The sequence below is a fragment of the Saccostrea cucullata genome, unplaced genomic scaffold (assembly GCF_032062105.1).
Source record: "Saccostrea cucullata isolate Sc308-1 unplaced genomic scaffold, CSIRO_AGI_Scuc_v1 ctg2323, whole genome shotgun sequence".
Classification (NCBI taxonomy): Eukaryota; Metazoa; Mollusca; class Bivalvia; order Ostreida; family Ostreidae; genus Saccostrea; species Saccostrea cuccullata.
In genome coordinates, this window is record NW_026937618.1 from 54084 (window position 1) to 76242 (window position 22159).

The 22159-nt window shown below is 30.8% G+C and overlaps 1 protein-coding gene and 1 long non-coding RNA gene across 4 annotated transcripts in view; both read right to left on the minus strand.

Moving 5' to 3' along the window:
* The window catches only part of LOC134248500 (uncharacterized), a 56601-nt gene extending 37845 nt beyond the window's left edge, over nt 1-18756 (minus strand). Inside the window, exons 1-12 of one of the 3 annotated variants that reach the window (XM_062730894.1) lie at nt 18562-18756; nt 17061-17142; nt 16550-16650; nt 13999-14208; nt 12544-12675; nt 12136-12291; nt 11395-11523; nt 9878-10006; nt 9700-9735; nt 9240-9357; nt 8932-9070; nt 7786-8777 (exon numbers count right to left, since the gene is read on the minus strand). In XM_062730894.1, coding sequence (XP_062586878.1) covers nt 8460-8777; nt 8932-9070; nt 9240-9357; nt 9700-9735; nt 9878-10006; nt 11395-11523; nt 12136-12291; nt 12544-12675; nt 13999-14208; nt 16550-16650; nt 17061-17142; nt 18562-18580 — 1569 coding nt within the window. In that variant the 5' untranslated portion in view covers nt 18581-18756 and the 3' untranslated portion in view covers nt 7786-8459. Of the gene's footprint in view, nt 1-7785; nt 8778-8931; nt 9071-9239; nt 9358-9699; nt 9736-9877; nt 10007-11394; nt 11524-12135; nt 12292-12543; nt 12676-13998; nt 14209-16549; nt 16651-17060; nt 17143-18561 lie in introns of those variants that run through there. The other 2 variants (XM_062730896.1, XM_062730895.1) reach the window with 2 other exon arrangements.
* A 2389-nt stretch (nt 18757-21145) lies between these two features.
* On the minus strand, nt 21146-21904 carry LOC134248498 (uncharacterized). Its single transcript, XR_009988063.1, has 2 exons — nt 21627-21904; nt 21146-21472 (listed from the first exon to the last, which is right to left on the minus strand). It is a non-coding gene; the product is annotated as an uncharacterized LOC134248498 (long non-coding RNA).
* Between the last annotated feature and the right edge of the window lie 255 nt (nt 21905-22159).

A 22159-nucleotide genomic window follows, 5' to 3' on the forward strand; every position in this document is an offset into this window, starting at 1 on the left:
ATTTTTTGTTAAAATAGGAGTATCTCACCTGACAGGTGAGATTTACCTGTAACAAAGGTAGTTAATAACTATCTGAGTGATGGTCTACCACTTGGTATACATGCTTTTTATGTGAAATGAGAATTTGGCGGGCGCCAAAATGCTACTTTTGAAGCTTTTAAGCTTATATAACGAAATAAAAGCTATACAATACCTTACATAAATAATACAAACTGTTTTATCCCCATTAAAGGAAAACAACATTAAAATATTCTATATTCTGCATTCATTTTAATCTCTAAAAGATTATTTTCTAGCTGTTGTCCAAAAAAAAAAAAATTCCATAATTATTTCTAAATATCTTTGATTTTTACCCTGCATAAATGATTTTCAAAAATTAAAATAAAGTTTTATTTTTCAGACGTTTAACGTTTTTGATCCCTTTTCTTTTAAGACCGTCGCTAAAAAGGGCGCTAGCTTAGAAAATTAGATCTTATAAAAATATTTGGTTTCCTACGAATGATTGATTGTATACTGTTTAACGTCCCTCTCCAGAATATTTGACTGATATGGAGACGTCACCATTGCCGGTGAAGGGCTGCAAATTTAGGCCTCTGCTCGGCACTTATGGCCTTTGAGCAGGGAAGAATCTTTATTGTGCCACACCTGCTGTGACACGGGGCCTCGGTTTATACGGTCTCCTCCAAAGGACCGCCCCATTTCGTCCCATTTTACGACAACCAAGAGGGTATTGAGGACCTATACTAACCAGGATCCCCACAGGGCCTATGAATGAAGTTTTAAACTTCTCGTTAAAAAATAGGGATGATATAATTTGTAAAAAAATAAGTTAGAAATTAAATTGGCTCTGAATTATGATAAAAGGGAAACAAAAAGTGGTTTGCACAAGACCTGTAAAATGTCTTTTGTTGTTTGCTTTTGTCAAAAAAAACATGAACAAAATGGGGGTTGTAGCATAAAAAATTAACTAAAAAAAAGAAGTGCTCGTCTTTCCAAAATATGGCACGTGTAGTATGGTTTTCCCCGTTCTACATGTACATACATATGATGATTTTTGGAGTTTTATTACCAATAGAAAATAAAAACAATAAATGTTGGATGATGAAAATGGTGCTACTTTATATGTTACACTTATGCTCTCGTTAAGAAAGTTTCGGGGGTTAATTGTTTTTTAACTGTCCGTCTGCCTGTTTGTATATTTGTCCACAAAAACTTGAACCTTGCCAAAAACTTCAGACTAGATGGGACTATGGCTTTCATATTTCACGGGTGAATTTATGTCACAAGACCTTTTTTGTGCACAACCAATTTTGACCTTTTGTCATTGACCTTGGAGTTTGACACACCTTTAAAACAATAATTCCATACTTTTACTTTGGACGGTATGTGCTAGGACTTTATATCGAAGTAATGGCATGATAGACTAAGAGTTCATTAATTTGCAAAGATAGTGTCTATTAAATCTCAGAAGAAAGGGGATGTAACAGCAACCATTGGTCATGTAGCTATGGGCTAAAAAGTGTTTAAAAGGGAAGTTTTTTTTTTTTTAAATTTATTGATATTTCTGAAGGCTGAACTATTATTCACTCATGAACAGATGCAATTTTTTGCCGGTTTTGGAGGAATTTTTAATATCATTATGAGAACGTTCGCCATAGGTATGCTATTTTCTGTATATACAGGAACAAGAGGCCAATGAGCCCTGTGCGTCATCTAAGTATCCCGTAACAAGTTTCCAACAATTGAATTTGATTCATGTTTTAATTTAGAGGCTTTGAAATTCACAATTATGAAAGAGGCACCATTGCATATCATAACTATACACTTTGAATTCTTACTTTAGTTACTTGTTACCCAGAGGTAAATCAGAGTAACAAAGAGAAAACGCACTTCCACTTTGTAACCAGTTGTGCACCAAAATCCACTGGAACCATTGACCCTGGGCTACATATTTTAAAATTTTGGAAATCTTCTCATGAATTTAAGGTATTCAATCCCTAATGGGAACAAATTCAGTGAAATTGAATACATAACTGATATGTAGGCATTGAATACTGTAAATCGTTTTAATTCCACGGTGTTAAAATTTCACGATTTCTCAAAAACTTTCAATCGCGAAGGTTAAAGTTTCACGCTTCAACAAATTATTTAAGATTTCTTTTAAGCATTTAAACGTTTTTGAAAACTAAAAATAAAATTCACGATGGGTTTAATTTCGCGGAGAAATTATAAATCGCGAACATAATGAAATTAAAACCATCGCGATTATTTGCCAATCTACAGTACTCAGTTTATTTAGACATATTTCCCATTTATTACTATTAGTATGTATAGCGGCATGTGTCCTAATTTATGACCTTGAGTTCTGGTAAGAGTTATCTCCCCTTTTTTAATTAATAAAAAAAAAATCAATTAAAGATAATTTAGCCGGTAAAAAATTGTTTTCAATTGTCATTCTATTTTAAATGTTTAAATGCATCTTTCCACCGCAGGATTTATTGATATTCAAATTATTTGAATTTTTATTTTGAAAAAACACTTTTCCCCATAGACTTCAATGCAATCTTTTTTTAATTAACTACTGATTAATTATTGACATTTTTAAAACTTTGAAATTCACAATTTTGGAAGAGGCTGCCTAATTCAGTATAACTATGCACTTGGTTAGTTTATTTAATGCCCATGAGCAGAGAAGAAGAATTTCAAAGAATTTATGCATTTTCACTACATAATCTATATAGCCCCACCCTAAAACTAGAACCCCTGATGACAAGACCATGAAATTCACAATTTAACTATGCACCTTAATAGTTTATTTAATTCCCAGGAGCAGAAAAAAAAAATTTCAAGGAAATGATGCATTTTAACTACATAATCTATTTAGCCCCGCCCTAGCACTAGAACCCCTGACCCTGGGGCCATGAATTTCAAAACTTTGGTAGAGGACTCAGTGCTCTTTACAATCATACCAACAGTTTGACTGCTTGATGTCCAGGAATAAAGAAGAATATTTTCAATGATTGCACTAAATTTAGTGGTTTTGCCCAAGGGGCAGGGTCCATGGAAGTTGCCCATTGGGTAATGACCATGGAATTCACAATTTTTGTTCCCCTTCACCCGTAGATATTATATGACAAAATTGGTTCAGCTGTTTCAACGAAGAAGCTGAAACTGTTCATATGATAACGCACGATGGACGACGACTGACGAAAACGGATAGCAATATATCACCTGGGTTTACTCAGGTGACCTAAAAGTATAGTACTTTATATAAGGTAGAAAATAGTACATGTATGTATTTTAAAGCAGAATGCATAGCCTCGATCCTTAAACTGACGCCAGAATTTCATAAATATTATGGTTTCTGTTGAAAATTACGCCAGACGATGGGTCAAATTTAAAAAAAAGAAGCCGTTGGCACTTTGTCAGAATGGATTAAATATATTAAATCCATGTTAAAGTCGCAAAGTAAAAGATTGAGGGGCAATATGAAAATCAACTATACTTCTGGGATCAACAATCCAGAAGTGAAAAAGAATTACATAGATTACATGATCAGCACATACTGGTCCCTACCGACAAAGCAGATGATAACAACATTGTGTTCGTTTGTAAGGCTCATTCAGTTTAATTTCAGAAGATTTGGATTTAATTCTACAAGTGGAAATCCTACTTATATACTCATACTTTCCGTTCTAAGGAAGAAATTCTTCAAAATCATATGTTCAGTTTTGAATATTTTTAATATTCCACAGAATGAATTGCCAAAATGAATTTGAGCTACCCTATATACATATGTATATATATATATATATATATATATATATATATATATATATATATATATATATATATACATATGTATATTGGATTCCAAAACTTTATAAGAATCCTTACAACCAAAGATACATTGCAGGTTCCAGTAAATGTTCAACAAAGCCTCTTTCGTTACTCCTCACTAGGATATTGACAGAAGTGAAGGGAAAACTTCAAGAGTACAATGCAACAATATATACAAGAAGTGGTGTGAATCAGATGTGGATACTAAAAAATTCCAAGGAACTTTTGAACATACGAAATCACAAGATTTTACGAAAATCAACAGCTTAAAAACTTACGACTTTTCAACTTTATACACAATCATTCCCCACGATAAATTAAAATCCGGACTTTTTAATTTCATTGACAGCTGCTTTTTAAAAAAAATGGAACTCGTAAAATTACTTACCTGGTAATTGGTCATTTGCAAAATTATTTTGTTAAAACACACTCTGATTGCACATACGAGTACTCTGAAGTTGACGATATCTATGTTTTTTTTAGACCAGGCCTTCCAACAACCTATTGGAATCTCAATGGGTACCAATTGCGCTTGGGTATTAGTAGACCTGTTTTTGTATTCATATGAAGCAAAATTTGTGCAGAATCTTACGTTTCGAAGGTCCGTGTTTGCTTTGCTCCTATTTTGTATTGTTTTATAGACTTTGATATTGAATATTGTTCGTTATCTCTATATCCTTCTTCCACAAAGATGTATATGTAAGTTTAAAGGTAAGGGCTAAGGTAATTGAATTTATATAGTTGAATAACGTTGCTTTTCTGCTTCTTTGCTATGTTTTTGGATTGGTAGAAATTCTCAAAGTTTATATTTATCAGAAACATATCATGCCACTTTCGGAGCAAAACCTTTAAAGAATAAAAAAAACCACCCATTGGCAAAATATAATAATAAATTTATGTTCCTTAAAGAATAAATATTTATTAGGATTCTGCAAGTAATATATATATATATATATATATATATATATATATATATATATATATATATATATATATATACATAGTACATATATGTCGGAAAGGATTAAAGTACATTAAAAAATTTCAACTACTTGCATTTGAAAGTATAAAAAAATATCAGGAGACACATACATAAGGTTTTGGTGTAAAAAAAGTGAGGAGTCAAATTTCTATGGAAGTCATTTTTCAACGTGTGTGGAGTAGTAGAATTACTGGTCTGGAATGTTTTTCTACAGTCGGAAAGTGGCCCTACTTGTCGTAGAAAATTATCCAGGGGTCATTATTCTATGTAGAAAAATGACCTCCTCGTCAGTATTCTACGGAGGTCATTTTTCGTCGTTACACCGGCCGCTTAAGTGTTGCTAGGATTGCCAAATCTTAGTATGATTCTAGTTACGGTCTTAAATTTTAGACTTCTTCAGTCCTACTTAAGCGCGGTCTTAGACTTACGTAACCTTTAATTATGTTAAGACCCCCTGGTATCTAATGTTCAAAAGAAATGGTCAAAGTAAAACTTTAAATTTTTTGTGTAAAAGTGTTTCAAACTCCAAGGTCAATGCCAAAAGGTCAAAATCTGTGGAACCAAAAGAAAGGTTTGTCACAGGAAATTCATATGCGAAATATGAATGTCATTTCTCTTATAAATCAAAAGTTCTGGGCAAGGTTAAAGTTTTTATGGACAAACAAACAAACAGTGAGACAGACATACAGAGAGCTAGACAGACAGAAAGGCCGACAAACAGGCAAACGTACGGACACGACAAAAACTATGTACCCCTGAAACTTTGTGTACGGGGACATAGAAATGCCAGTTTAAATATTTAAGCATTGAATTCATATTTTCTGATTTCTTCGGTCCTATAACACAGAATGATAAATTGTCGGCACGGCCAGGTGTTATAGGACCGAAGACATCCAAAATATGAATTCAATGCTTATATTTACATTTTCTTATTTTCCTTCTTTATGATTGCTTATTTCGTTCATCTTAAATGTGAATTTAGTGCCCTTCAAAACTGTCGTGGTTAATAGATGTAAGAGCCGTTTATGACGTCAAATGACGTTAAATGACATTGCAAAGTTAAATAACGTACGCAAACATTGCGAGGAAAAAAGTGACAAACTAATTTTTAACGCACAAAACGTTAATTTTTCAAGGTAAAAGTTTTTCATTTTTAAAACATTTAAATTGTTCAAGGTGAAAATGCTTATAGTTTTTTTTTTCAGGTTTCGCGCGTGTTTAGAATTGAAATAAAACATAAATATAAAGATTTGACTGTTTATTCTGTTGAAATATGTATACATACATGAAGCTTCTTTAAATATTTATCACACAATGTACACGAAATACATCAAGCCGTCTACATACATGTACCAGGTGCTAAATATGATCATTTAATAATTGATAAAAAAAGGGGTAGGTTTTATAGGATCAACCGAGGGCCATTCGCACGTTAATCGATAATATTTTCCACAATTATCGGCAAACGTGATATCACGAAGAATGACATGTAAATGCTAGAATATGTATTAATCAACTATTATCGTTTACTTGTTTAATTCACGTTCTACAATGTCAAAATTTTCCAAAAAAAGAAAACTAAAAAAAATGTGGAAACATTACGAAATATCACTTAGAAACAAAATCACAGTAAAGACAGAATGACGGTGGGGTTGTAAATGGTGTTACATTAACATGTAAAAACTCACGAGATTTTTCCAATATCGACCGGAAATGAGAGGTTCACACATACACCCTCTCTCATAAAAAACTTTTGACCTCAAAAAAAATTTGGCTCATCTTTTGGGTAAAGGAAATTGTGGTATAAAACATCATTGCTAAAGCTCAAACGTTACAAGTCTTTTCTTTGGGAAACACCATATTTGACCTTTTGACATTGATCTTGGAGTTCGACCCAATTTTACAACAAAAAAAAAAATCCCAATTTTTCCCTTGGCCATAACCTTTGAACAGTTGAAACCAGAACTTTTATAAATCATATATGTATTCCTGGTGACAAGACCTTTCCTTTACAAACACATTTGACAATAATTACGGAAAATCTTTAACATTGGCCAACTTTTGAAAGGTAGGGGCTAAGGCTTTCATACTTCACATATGTATTCCTTGTGAAAAGACGCTTCATAGGACAACAAAAACTTTGACCTTGACCTATGAGTTTGACCTACTTCTTACAAACTTTAACCATGGCCATTACTTTTGAACGATAAGGGCCAGCGCTTTTATATATATACTGACACGCAAAAGAAACGCAACAAGCAGTAATTTACAAATGTTTGATTTTTTATCTTATGATTTTCAAAAGCGAATAAATTGCTAAAATCAGAGATTTGATAAAAATGTTAAATGTTTATCTTTTTATTTATAAAATAATAAAGCCATTCAAGAAAAATTGTCCTAAACAACAATTGCAGCTAAATTTCTACGATACAAAAGGTTAATTAATATCGAGATGTCAGCGAAGGAATTATTCTTTGATATTTTTAAATGCCCATATTTCAGATAATTAGGCCGAATTTTCTCTAATTTAGAGCAGTGTAGTCACCCTTGGACTTCCGGTACGAGGACTGTCCGTAATGCATATGATACGTAAGACCCAGCTGAGGCGAAATGTAGTGAAATTTCGCATCAGCAGCTCTCCATCACCTTTACATTGAATTTGTCCAGCTAGAGCAATGAAAATGCATACATAAGCCATTTTCAAGTAGCCTTAGCATTGTTTTGGGAAACGAAAGTATAGTTTATTATTTGAAATATTGCTGCATTACTTATGATGAACAGTAAAAAAACCTTTAAAACTCCATAACATTGCCAAATGTTTTGTTAAACATGAAATTTTTGATTTCTGTTAAGCAGACTAAAACTTGACTTCCGGTTATGGTATGGAAATCGTTCAACCGTTAACTTTCTGATGTTTACCAAACTGAAGATATTCATAATTTTATATATATATATATATAGGGTGTTGCGTTTCTTTTGCGTGTCAGTATATTTCAATATTTCAAGAAATAAATTCTCCTTTCTTTTCTCCTAGTGATTATAAGGCTTCCTGAAAATGACTTAAGTACGCATTTTCATTGTTTTTGCCGGAAAATATTAAAATAAAGGTGATGAAGAGTTGCTGATGCAAAGGTTTACTACATTACGCGTCAATATGCTTTAACGTATCATGAGCATTATTGACAGTACTTGGGCCGGAAGGCCTAGGTTACTACTGTAACAATGCGCCAGGTTAGAGAAAATTCGACCGAGTCATCTCAAAAACCATCATTTAAAAATGGCAAAGAATAATTCTTTCAGCCAGATCTCGATATTGATGAACAAATGTATCGTAGAAATTAAGCTGCAATTGTTGTGCAGGGCAGTCTTGCATGTTTTAATTGAATGGCTGGAAGGGGGTGTTTTATCAGTCATATGTTGATTTCTACAGATAAAAGATAACCATTAAAATTTTTTATCAAATCTTTGATATTTCGAAAGGTGAGTTTAGCCTTATTGTATTCATTTTTAAAAATCATTAGATTAAAAAATTAAAACATTTGTAAATTACTGCTTGTTGCGCTTCTTTTGCGTGTCAGTATATTATAAAATTGAATCAAGGGCTTTGACAGCTGAAACTTCCAATATCAATGCGCAGCTAGACTTCCTTTTTGAATTCCTTTTCAAGCAAAAAATAGTTATCTCCATCGTTATTCACAATGTTTTCCTCTTGACCTCTGTATCCTGAAACTGTTGCATCATTCGACACACGTAAATCGTTTCCTATGTGATCAGTCTCAGGCTTCTGTTCTTGTTGTGCAGCAATCACAGTACGGGGATTATCATAATTCTCTTTGTCATCCTTATCATCTTTTTCAAACAGATGATTGTATACACCTACATCATCTGGTGGCGTATTTTCTGTGTCATCTTTTGGTTCAGTTTTTGGTTCAATAGCGCTATACATTCTACCTCCCTTAAAATCAAAACAACATAAACACATGTAATATTCACAGTTTTAAAATATATGGAAACATGAAAGGGTTTTTACTTGTTTGAAAACATATTAAGAAAAAGACAAATACTCTGTCTTATACAGTAAGGCAAACAAAGGATGTTAAAGAATGTACCTGATTTGTGGTTTGAAAAATTGAATTTTCTTTCTTGACATTGTCTAATTCATCATATGTATCACGATCAGAAACGGATCTAGACTGCAGACGTGTTTCATCAACTTCTACATCATCTATCGAACTCGACTTTTTAATTCTATGGATTAAAAACATTATAGTTAAACAACACATGGATTTTCAAATATATGTCAGTGAATACCTTGATAAAATAATTTAAACATTCTCAAGTCAAATCTTTTTCTGTGTATAATACCTATGATATATATATTTTTTAAAAAAGATGCAGCAATTCTAAACAAGCATACCCTTTTTCTGGACTTGATCGTCTTCTTTGAATTAGAAACATGATGAGGATACCTAACAGAGTACCAATAACTAAACCAGAAAACCCTGCTCCGACTGCTGGAGCAATTACATTGTTATCTGAATAAAAAATATAATATTTAACATTAATTGTATTTTTTTTAAATATTTATTCAACAGAATTTGAAATTTATGCTACAATATAGACATGATCTTCCTTTTTTTTATTTTTTACATGTGCCGTTTTTAAAATTAAAAGTACATGAAATTTTAGGGAAAGTACTTGTTATACAGATACATATTTCACTAAAATCTTTGACGCATTTTCGTTACTCTTAGTATTGCATATATTACACTGGTTTATTTGGGTGGGGATATAAAAATAACACAATGTCCCTCCTTTATTTATCAAATCCATTACATAATTTATAAATTATTGAAGACAACATAATTTTGACTTACTGGTCAGGGATTTCATTTCTTGTAGACTGTCAGTTTCTAAAAGCATAAAATAAAACACCCTTTAAAACCACTATTACAGCATAGAAACATTAATTTGAAGAAGCAATAAAAAATATAGTTTGTGTTGAGATTTGTGTCCAATTACTTAAACACCGGTTTAATTCTTTAAGCCACATACTTTGACAATAATGTTCCACCTGGACAAAACCAAAGTCACAAACGCATTTCCCTCCATGACAGACTGTAGCATAAGCGGTTCCCGAACATTGCAATGATAATCTACATGGCATTTGAAGCTTTACATCAGCTAGTAATATACAGAAAAGTTAGGGATATTGTTATGAATAAATTAATTCAAAATTTATGACTATTATCACCTGTAACTGATTTTCCATGACAAACATTTATTTAGCACTTGGAGAAGAACATTAAAGATTCAGCAAGTCTTCGTATTTTCCGAAAAGCATTGTTCACTTTTGGAGTCAAAAAAGTAATTCAAGTTAACAAAATTTAGGAGGGGGTAACATAGGGTCTTTAATTTAGAATTTATTTTGTTTTCCAATATTTTGGGAGACTATCTAAGAATGATTTGATTTATTATGATTCAAATCATCACTCAGTCCTTCCCCAGTGAGGTTTTCACCTTTGGTCGATTTCATGTGCAAATACACTACGTTTTGCTTATCCAAAAGAATTCTGCAAGGAGTTTTTTTTTATCATTTATACGTACTGTCTCCGGGCTTTTGATTTCTTTTTTCACCATTGATATCCGTGAAAATGAAGAATTTTTCGTCCCTTGCCATTATTTTTATTATATTTTGACCTGATAACCTAAAATTTTCGTTTTCTTCAATTTCATAACATATTTAATTTTGTGACTTGAAAAAAATGAGAACAAAAGAGTTAACAAAGAACAAAAAAAACAAAACAAAAAATCAACCAAAAAACAATCTTTTCAAACAGACGTTTTGTAGTCGAATATATCCCATCTAACATGTACATTTATTGTCTATGCATGTGAGCCATGGTTCTTTTTTCTCACACTGGTTTTCATTGTAACATCTATCATCCATTTGCAGGTTTACGTAATGTTCTGATGAATACTTATATATTATTATAACAGTAACTTAATCCGAAAGGTCGAATCACGTCGAGTTGACAGGCGCTGATGATCAGATGTAACGGGACGCGAAGTGTCGAGTTTGATCTGATGATCCACGCCTGTCAACTAAACGTGATACGGTTCTTCGGATCAAATGACTATTACAATGATAAATTTATTATATACCTCCTCATAACTAGCAAAATATAGCAAAAAACACTTTAGAGATCAATTGTACAACATCTATCCATAAAACAAAGCATAATAATAAGGGACTTTTTAACGCGCAAGAAAAAATAACATGTCATCAGTTTCAGAGACATGGATTCAGAAAACCACAATTTGGTGATCCGGAAAGTGGCATCACGACGTCATGTGATTTCATTAAATCAACAGTAAAATTGAGTGATGCACATAAGGTATATAATAAAACATGGAATTAACAAAGTGGTTGAAAAATTGATAGGTATGAAAGAAATATGAATCATGCAAATTTAACACTGTAACTTTTTCTAAACCCAACATTGAATTAAATTCAAAATACTCTGTATAAAGATATAATTATAAAATTTACAGATACAATAGAAATCTACCTTTGACACACATTTTATCTATCTCCTTGAACCCAGGTGTACACGAACAACGATTAACGAGACAAGTCATTAGATAAGATGTTGTATGACATTGCTCATCAATGTCACAGGAATCTCCAAGCTGTCTTACTAAAACAAATCATGAATTAAACATGTATGTTCATACAAATCTTGACCACTACACTAGACAGGGATGCTTTGTCTGTATAGAATTATGAATATATGGAAGCAAGCACATCCTGTTTTGATATTAATTATAGAAAAATATAATTCAAAGATAAATTCGTTGACAAAATGTAGCTAGTATGTCATGACTCTTTATAAAATATTGCATAAAAAAGAGTCATTGCATACATTTACAAGTATCCTTTTACTTTAAGCTACTTTTCTGTTATTTCTGATATCTCATAAGTTTAATCATATTGGTGATATAATCATCTTTTTTGAGCAGACAACAATCTGCATTAAAAATCTTCTTGAGACTCAGACAAAAATAGAAAAAATACTTTAAACATTCAAACAAACAAAAAATCTTATTGATGTAAATGTACTATATTTACTAACAAACACACGTTAAACGCTGTTTTTTTTATTACTACAAGTACCAAGGAATCAAATGCATTCAGATTACAGGGCTCGAAGTATAATATGACATGTTTATCTAGTGTAACATAAGGTTAACAACCTAAATCGAACACGAATTATGTTGTTAGAAATGTTACTTTTTATACCATGACTAACCTTCAATACATCTCTCTTGATAGAAGAAATAACCAGAAATACAGGAACAGGTCGTTGAACAAACTCCTCCATAGTAGGAACACTGAAAATTTTCCCTGCATTCATCTCCATGTTTACGGAAGTTTTTCTCTATCACATTATTTTCGAAGGTTTCATCTAAAATATATTTTATTTAATTGATTAATAAATATGGCAAGTTCTAAGAAAAAAGCTCTTTGCACATATCTATGGTGACCGTCCATGTCCATTTTTTTTTACATGAAAGAATGCCTATAAATATTGTTCAATATAAATAATGATTATTGGAAAAAAAAACGTTTGTTCATTTTCGTTTGCATATTGAAAGATTCAAATTATTTTGTTTCAAAAATGCAGGTCGTATATATTATAAACCGATATGTTACATACCAGAGATGCATCTTCCATCATATTCTACATAATCCGGCATACATGTACAGCGACTCATTAAGCACCTTGTATTTGAAGATTGACACTGCATATCTGATATACATCTCTCTCCAAGCTGTAAATTATCCATTTCTAAAATACAGATAACTCGATTATTTACAAATTTTACTAGACAAGATTAGAAATGCTAATTTTTTGTTCTCTTGTTCCAAGAAGCAATATTTAAAAATACCATCATACATTTAGACTTTTTGGCTTCTGAAATTGAATTGGGTTAGGTGGATAGAAAATAGATTTGAAAGACATTGCACTCCCATTAAATGAATTATTATCATTGTCTATAGATTAATATCAAGAAATAAAAAAGAACACTTTGTGTGTATATAACGTGTTTGACTATTATGTTAAAGCCATATATGGCATACGTATGTACAGTGAAAATTATAAGACTAAAATTATAAGAACTTATTATTTGTATCATTACTTTCTATAAAGATAGAACTTTTCCGTAAATTACAAAATTGAAGTCAATTGCGTTATAAAGATATCACAATTAAATTTGGATACTCGGAATTTTCTCCGACTCGGAAGAAAATACAAAAGATTTAAATAACACAATACAGAGAAGATAAAATCGTATTATTAGTTGAAACGAGGTGTTCTCCGTGTTCAGAACTGTATGAAAAGTTTTAATTCAAATATATTAACTATATTTCTTTACGTAATTTTGTATTTTTCAAAAATATATTTTTTTTGATCAGTTACGCCATATATGGCTTTAAATTAAAACTATGATTGGCGGAAAATGTTTTCAACAAAGTAAATTTACGTTACCATACATTATTATAATGTTCAATCCAATGGAAATAAATTACATTTCATACTGACAGTGAATAGTGTCAAATATACAGTACAGTGTAGCGTAAAGCACATACATCGAAGTTTGATGGGTTGAAAATACAAGATTTGTAGTTTTTGAAATTAAAACCACTAAAATATTTATAATCATTACAATGGTTAATTCATTTTCTTTCTAAACATGCAAAACCTTTTATTTTAGTATTGTACTATATATATATTTTTAAAATTCGGTCAAGTTCGGGCAATGATTATAATTCAAATTCATCAATAATGTTTCATCTCTTTTGTAGTTAAATGTTCTTTTAATAATTTCTACTATATATTTTTGTGAAAAATTTTACGTGGTCACCATGGTATTGAAAAATAATTCCTAGTAATTATCTAAAAGGAGATGATTAGTAAACAATAATATCTTAACATATGATATATTAACAATGCACATATATATCGTTTTCTAAAATTTATTTAAGATAGGGGTCAAAGAAAAAAAGAAGAAAAGAACAGATTTGCAGATCTTGTTGTAAAACAATTTTTTTTTAAAACTGTGTGCTAGTAAAGAAACTGTTGTATTTCTTTAATCGTTGTTTTACTTACTGTAAAGTGTGTAATTGCATCTCCCTCGAACGATTGCCGTAATTTTATATTCTGTGCAACAAAACTCCTTATAAACATTAATCAGACTACTTTCTATTGTAGATCTAAGCGTCACAGGGCACTGGTTTTGCTGCACACATGTATCTGGGGAACTTCTGACAAGGTTCAAGGAAACTTGTATTTCACAGGTAATGAGGCAATTTTCTAAGTCTTCAAAATAGAGTATTTATTAGTAAATATATGGATCAATGTGATATAAAAACGCCACAAGAAATATCCATTTGTTCTAAGCAGTAATCATTTTACTCATTTATAAATGATAATACACATAGCTGTGAAGATAACACAAACTTGAATGTAAAATATCCATACATGCCTAAGTGAAAAGGCTGTTACGAACATAATTGTTACATTACATATATAATACATAAATGTCTTTTAAAATTATCTTTAGTTTCCTTTAAATGAACATGGACACAGTATTTTTTAAAGTTGAAAAAATATTTAATCGAAAAATTTAATTTCCTATGAAAAGGAAAATTTTTACAAATATTTCATTAAGTTATTTCTATTAATTATCAAAGTTTTGTTGCAATTGAAACAACAAAAATTCAAATGAGAATAGTTGAATATATCAAAGTTCTACCAATTGATTTGTGTGATCTTTCAGTAAATGAAATAAAACTCAAATTATGTAAACAAATATTTTTAAAATGTATTTTGTTGTCTCCATACACAATATTATATCATAACAATGTGATCCTTAAAAAGTTTGTTATGTATGATGAAAAGGCTGTTACAAACATAATTGAAATACGACTTTATTCCTTTAAATGAACATGGACACAGTTTCGGATAAAAAGAAATCAAATTTGATTTCCATTTTTAAAAATATTTCATTATAAGCTATTTCTATTAATTATCAAAGTGTTGAATGTCAGTTGTTGAGATTCAAGACAGATTTAGAGCTCCAATCCTTTGTTATGTAGATAGGGTCATGGTTTTGTTAATATGGGTTAATATACTATTATATATTTGTTCATAGCAGATGGTTTCAAGAAAGAAGATACTTTTAAATATGATTAGACAGTTTCTAGTGATTTGCTGAATTTTATTTTGTTATAAATATGAAATTTCTATATGTAAACAAAACATGCCACTAACATTGTTTATATAATGAAGACCTTTAAGTTCTGTATCTCGTTTGTTAATCAACAAATGATATTAAAATTTTTACTGATCATTAGGTGATGCCTTAGCTAGGAATTATAAATATTAGAAATGTTCTTTAAAAAAGAGTTGAAACTGTGTCCAATCCTCTTTAACATTTGTCAATATAATCCTTACATGTCAATGCAAACGAAAATACTATTCAATTCTTTTACATGAAGTTGGTCATGATCAGATTTTAAAATCTTGAAATATTTAGAAATAATGGACTGTGTCGTCGCACAACTTTGTTCGATTACCATAGGCATACTTTATACATGCGAATTTTCGCCCAGTTTATTTTCCCTCCTTTAGACCTACCCTCAAATTTTTAAAATGGGGTAAATATGGGGCAAAAAATGGAACCTGTATAAGGAATACAGTACAACAGAATGGTGACTGAACGAATTTAAGATGAGGCAAAATTATTGTTTGTAAGTATAAAAGGGCAAAAATAAAGCAGAGCGAAAAAAACCCTGTATACAGTATTTCATAACAAAATATGAGAATAACATACTTTTCGCTGTTCATTCCATGAAGTAATATTAATAAGAAATATATATTACAAAGAATAATATAAGAATACTATCTTTCAATAACATTTCAAATTTTCATTAAGATATGGTAAATGTTAGTACAAAATGTTAAAACCTATATCTCCTACCGGATCTGATGAAAATTTCATTCAAATATCAATTCTACGTCATTTCTCCAGAAAAAAAATCAAAAAAATGTAATTTGTTTTTCTTACGTCAAAGGGTTTTGAATTTAAAATTTCATGTACTTTCGAGGATTATAAGATATGTCTTTGAAATATCACGTGGATGCACATACAGTGTGTGTATGTGTATATTCATATACCCAACAATCAAGTAGAAATTTAAAAAAAAAAAAATAACGAACTTTAAAGAATAACCTTTATAGAGACATTTGTTCATTTTTTGATAACGTAAGCATTAATTTTCATAAACGGTAATACACAAAGCTAGTTAAATAATATAGTACAAGTAGCAAATGATATAGGGAATTGACTCATTTTATTAATATGCATCTTTGGCATTTTCCATTTCATTGGAAGTTTTGGATGAGGATCTGATCAACTGTTTTTTTTTTTTTAAATCTCAACATTATAATAATGATGGCCTATGGCCAAGTTGATCTTGAAAATTTTTTATAAATTATTTAGGATGAAAAAATAGAAAATAAAATCTACACAGCCAAAATATGTAAAAAAAAAAAAAAAGGACCAACAACAGAAACACAATTAACAATAAAAGTAAGCATAAGCTGTCGCGTGCGCTTGAAATTAGGTCTATGGATTAAAGTATTGGAAAAATATTACCTTCAATTGCATCTTCAAGAATAACATGTGTTTCGTTCGTCACCTTGCATGGCGCTGCTTGTAGATAATGAAGAAGCGATACCACGTCCTCAGAGCATAATCTATCAATACGTATATGAGCATATTTTATAAAAGAAGCATGCATAACAATTCTAGCTGTAAAAATAACATTTGAAAATAATGGTGAAGAAAGTAAGAAGAACACTTTCATTTGTGTCCAATAAGGTGTAAAATTGGCATAAGGAAACATTATTTAGAGTTTAACTTATACTTAATATACTTGTCGATTAAATGTTTTTTGTTTTTGTTTTTTGCTTTCAGCATTCTCTTTTTTAAGCGAGGCGGAAGATAATATCAATATTTTTTTTTACATTGTCTGAAAGAAGAGCGGTTGAAATACAATAAGACGAGGAAGTTTTTTTTTTCTGAATTTTCAAAGGGATTTAGAAAAGAGATTTAATATAAATACCAGAAAACTGGGGCATCAATATTTTCTGTATGCAATTTGTACCTTTCTCTGGTGTTCCCAATGACCTTTATGGTTAAACTTAGTTGTAAATGGCACAAACATATTAAGCTGCAAATGATGAATCCTACAATAAAAAGAAAAACAATTTATATTCATAACTTTTTCATTAACGTAAGCACATATTTTATTTAGGTTAAAAAGCCTTTCTTGAAGCTTGTTCTTGATACCTGAAGCACTTAAGGAAAATAAAAAAAAATATGTAAATATGTCATTTATTGCCAAGATAAACGACAAGGATTGAAACAAAAGGATGTAGAATAAACAATTACTTACAATTATGTATATTAATTTTAACTAGGATGATGTCAAATGATACATAATTTCAATTTAGATATGTTAAATTGTAACAGTGTTTATATCCCCTATCGTATAAATAATTATTGAATTGACATAAATAATATAAAAGGATTGCATATAAAATATTTTATGGAACATCAAATTTTATCTTTTACTTTTTACTCGTATAAATAACATTTTTAATTTCATTGGTACGTGTAAATATCTTTTTCAAACTCCTTTCAGCTGGTGTAGATTATCTTGTAAAATTATTCAAAGTTATGTTAAAAAAACTACATGTATTAACAAGTTAAGTAAACCGGTAATATCTTAGATGTTTTATTATTAGAAAAAAAAGAAAGAAAAGAAATTGCAATATAGTTTAATATGTTTATTTTAAGTAATATTTACACGTATTACAGTTAATGTTTTATCATCCGATTTAAGCATTTCACGGGTTACTCATTTTTCTTCTAATAATTTCTTTTCTCTGCTACTGCTAATTAACATTATTTTTCAAAATCGCTTCAATTTTCAGTCTTTTTGTTTTGTTGATCTCGTACATAAGTACATGTTACTTTAAAGGTAATTTTTATTTATTTAAAACATGATTTAAATAATACATTTGCAGTATTTTTTTTTAATGTACATAATAACAAATTCATTAAATATAAATAATTTTATATATACAACCAATGGCGGAAGTAAATTACAGTATTTAATTAAATTCCTGTTTATACAGGTTTAATGCACAGGAGAAAATAGTTTGATATGTCCAGACAAAATTAGTTGTTCAATCACAATTTATCAGAAAACAGTAATTTTTTCAACACTTTAAAGCTGATTTCACACAAACACAACGGAACAGATTTCAAGTATAAAAAATACAAAATGGTATTATTAGACATCAAGTGTAAACATTAAGAATACGTCATTTTGACATGTTTGTTGAAGGATCAACATTACATTTTCTTTCAATTTTAGTTCATGGGTAAAAGTTTGAAAAATAAAAACAATTAGGCCTTTATAAACCTTCAAACAATTTATTTTATCTTCACACCTTAGCCTTTAACTACTTCAATACAATGTTGGACTTTCATTAAGCTTAAAAGCAGAAATCTTTTGTTCTCGAAATTTTTGTTTAACACTATATTTGTGTTTTTAAAATACATTTTACATATGTTAGACAAATTAAATGTCCACTTACCTGATTCTGTCTTCATCATAACTAAATATTATGTCTTCCTCTTTAGTCGTGTAAAAATATTTTAATCTGGGTCAAATAAGACACTCTGTGTAGTGAACCTGAACTATCGTAGTTAAAAGGCTCGGGTAATTTCTGTGACATTTAAGTTTAAAAATATTTTTGAGTGTGATTCAACATACATGTAATGATTCAAAATAACCCAGAACAAGGAAGAAGTGTATTCCCCATTTTCAAAAGGTGAGTTATTTCCCCTGAAGGGAACTCTTTTACTGTGTTTAATACGCATGCGCTATAAATAAAGTCACTTCCGCGGACGTTCTTGATGTAAAATGTTCATGGTGTAATGCCTCTGTCATATGGAAAAATGTTATTGTGTTTGTGAATAAAAAGAAATCTTAACTGATTCGTATTTTTTTTTAAATTGCCCACTCATAGTCTCTTTCTGGATTTGTATTAATCTGTGTAGTACTATAATAAGGTGCTGTGTGACCCCCCCCCCCTTACAAAAAAAAAAAAAACAAAAAAAAAAAAAAAACAAATTACTGATAAAATACTGATACATATTGGAATAGGCCTATTTAAAAAAAGCTAATAAGCTAACTTTCGGTAGTGGATGTTCTGCAGACGGATAATCATTATTTACAAAATGTGCGGAACAAATTTTTAGTTATAAAGTTTTTACGAATTAATCTAACCTGCTGCAGCCATATTTTCTTTGTATCTCTAGGAATTTTTTGGAGACTGATGATTACCTCTGAAATTGCTGCATATACAGCAGTAGTTCGTCTTCCGCGACCGATACCAAGAAACTGCGTTTTTGCTCGATTGTATGTCATAACATAGAACTTACACTTACAAGAAAACATTTGGTGACAATTAAAGGCCTATTTCATTTGAATTAACAGTGTTTCTAGAATTTTTTATTTGTAAAATAATTGATTCACTATATAGTATTAAAACTTTGAATGGAATTCTAAATGAATAATTTAATCTCATGTCCTCATGTAACGAAGAGAGACTAATTAAAATTGCATTGACCTGAATTCATGTTACATTTGTCGTATAAAGTCTGAGCTGCATTTAATCAAAGTTTTAGTGTAGGATCTAAGCATATGTACAAGTATATTCCCGAGTAAAATACACATTTTGTTTTAGATCAGAGAATTGATAGCAGAAACACGAAATTGATACAATTATTTTCTAGCGTATTTCTCGTTAATTAACGGAAAACATTCTTTTCTCAAGTGTTATTTATTTTTTTTAAATCCTTTCAATGTAAGTACATGTATTTATTTTTATAAGTTATTCTCTTTTGCAAAGTGTGTAAAAAACAATATCAGAGAGAGAGAGAGAGAGAGAGAGAGAGAGAGAGAGAGAGAGAGAGAGAGAGAGAGAGAGAGAGAGAGAGAGAGAGACACAGAGAGAGAGAGAGAGAGAGAGAGACAGAGAGAGAGAGAGAGAGACTCATGTAACCCCGTGTAACTGAAATACATGTACATTTGTGAAAAAATATATGTATCGTAATTTTATTGATTTCACAATTAATAATTCTAATAATTTTTAATTATCCCCGCGCCCCACTCCCACTTTTTTCCCAATATTACTTTTTCTATTGAAAATGTTCATTGATAGACAGGTTGCCCCCCCCCCCCCCCACACACACACACAGTTTATACTACGGTAAAGTTATATAAGGGAAATGTAGTATTGTATGCCAAGGAACTGGTACTGAAATAAGTAGCTTTGGGCAAGGTTTTTCTTTGCTTGTCAACTTTTCCAGGTACGAAAAAAATATTTTTTGGCTACCCCCCCCCTTTTAAAGATGATGCTACGTACCTGGCTAATTCGTATAGCTTTCTAGAAAGGGGGGCGGGCTAATAGACCCTTTATAAAATAATTTATTATCTAAAAAAAAGTGAAAACCGTTTCCTTCTTTTAAAATTTTTAAATACAGCGTGTAACCCAGATAGCAAGACATAGTTGGGCCAACGTTGGCCCAATTTTTTTCCCAACGTTGGCCCACTGTTGGTAACCTTACGTTGGCCCACGGTAATTTTGCTCATCGGCCCAACGTTGGTCCAACATGTTGGCATATTGTTGGGCCAACGTAGGTATAATTGTATGACAACTAACAGCCAACCTTAATAACTGGTTGGTTAGGTTGGCCCAACGTTGGCCCTTTGTTGAAATGTCAGATGGCATATTGTTGGGCCAACGTAGTTATTAGTGTATGCCAACTAACAGCCAACCTTAACAACTGTTTGGTTAAGTTGGCCCAACGTTGGCCCTTTGTTGAAATGTCAGATGGCATATTGTTGGGCCAATGTAGTTTTTAATGTATGCCAACTAACAGCCAACCTTAACAACTGGCTGGTTAGGTTGGCCCAATGTTGACCCATTTTTTTTACAATGTCAGATGGCAAATTGTTGGGCCAACGTAGTTATATTACATAGAAACATTTGCAATTGGTTAAGTGATTCTTTACATAAACCTATTTTATGACTGTTTAAAATAATTAATACACAATTCAATCTGCATTCATAATGCATACATGGACATGTTCAATGAAAACATTACTAATGATTCACTGTGATATTATTTTATATACATCAATTCAATCATAATTTACAAAATAAATTTTGAAATAGACAATAGAGGTAAATTATGAAAAATTATCAATTAAAAGTTCTTAATCAGGGCTCACTTCCTTTATTATAGTCCTTTTGTTGTATTCCCGCTCTTTTTTCCGTCCCTTCGTCCCCTCCCGTTTTCTTCATCTTGATCTTTGTCATACGGACTCATACTTTATACACTTCTTTATGCATGGTCTTCGATTTCATTGTTACATGTACCGCCACAACATTTGTTTTCCTTGCAGTCTCTGACTTAATTTCTTTGTTACAATCGTGTCTGTAATAGACAGTTAAGAATTAGATAGATAGAAACAACTTAAAAGATGTTATTTAACCTTTACTTACAGTGCTTGTGTGCAAAAACATGACAAGAATGAATTCCGAATCAATTTTAACAGTTAACCTGAATAAATAATAATAAATATACTTACATCGCTTCTAAATGCAGCTGTATAGCAAGTGTTTAATCCACAAATTTAAATTTCACTTCTTATTGCTTGCCCTGCATTATCACCACCTGTGAGCAATTGAATCTGACAGCTCACTCCACAGTTTGGTCACGTGATAGCGAACGCCTAACTTTTGTTTCAATTTAATTATAAAGCTGTGTCATTTTGATTTATGTATATGTAGGCTTCATTCACATCCTGTTCCTGAGAACGTATTCAGTCTTCTCTAAATTCTCATGAATACAACGCTCATGAAAAAATACATAATTTTAAGGGTTTTATTTCAAATAAATAATCATGCATGTGCACAATTCAAAAAATATAATAAAACTCTTTGGTGCTGTGATCACTTAAGTTAAAATTTAAAATGTTGAATACATCAGATCTAAACAAAAACAGTTATCCAATTAAAAGCATGGACATAGAATGTCATCTCAGCAGCTAAAATTGACACCATCTTTAGTTGGCAGTATAATAATTGGGCCAGCGTTGGTCCAATATAAATATCCCATCTT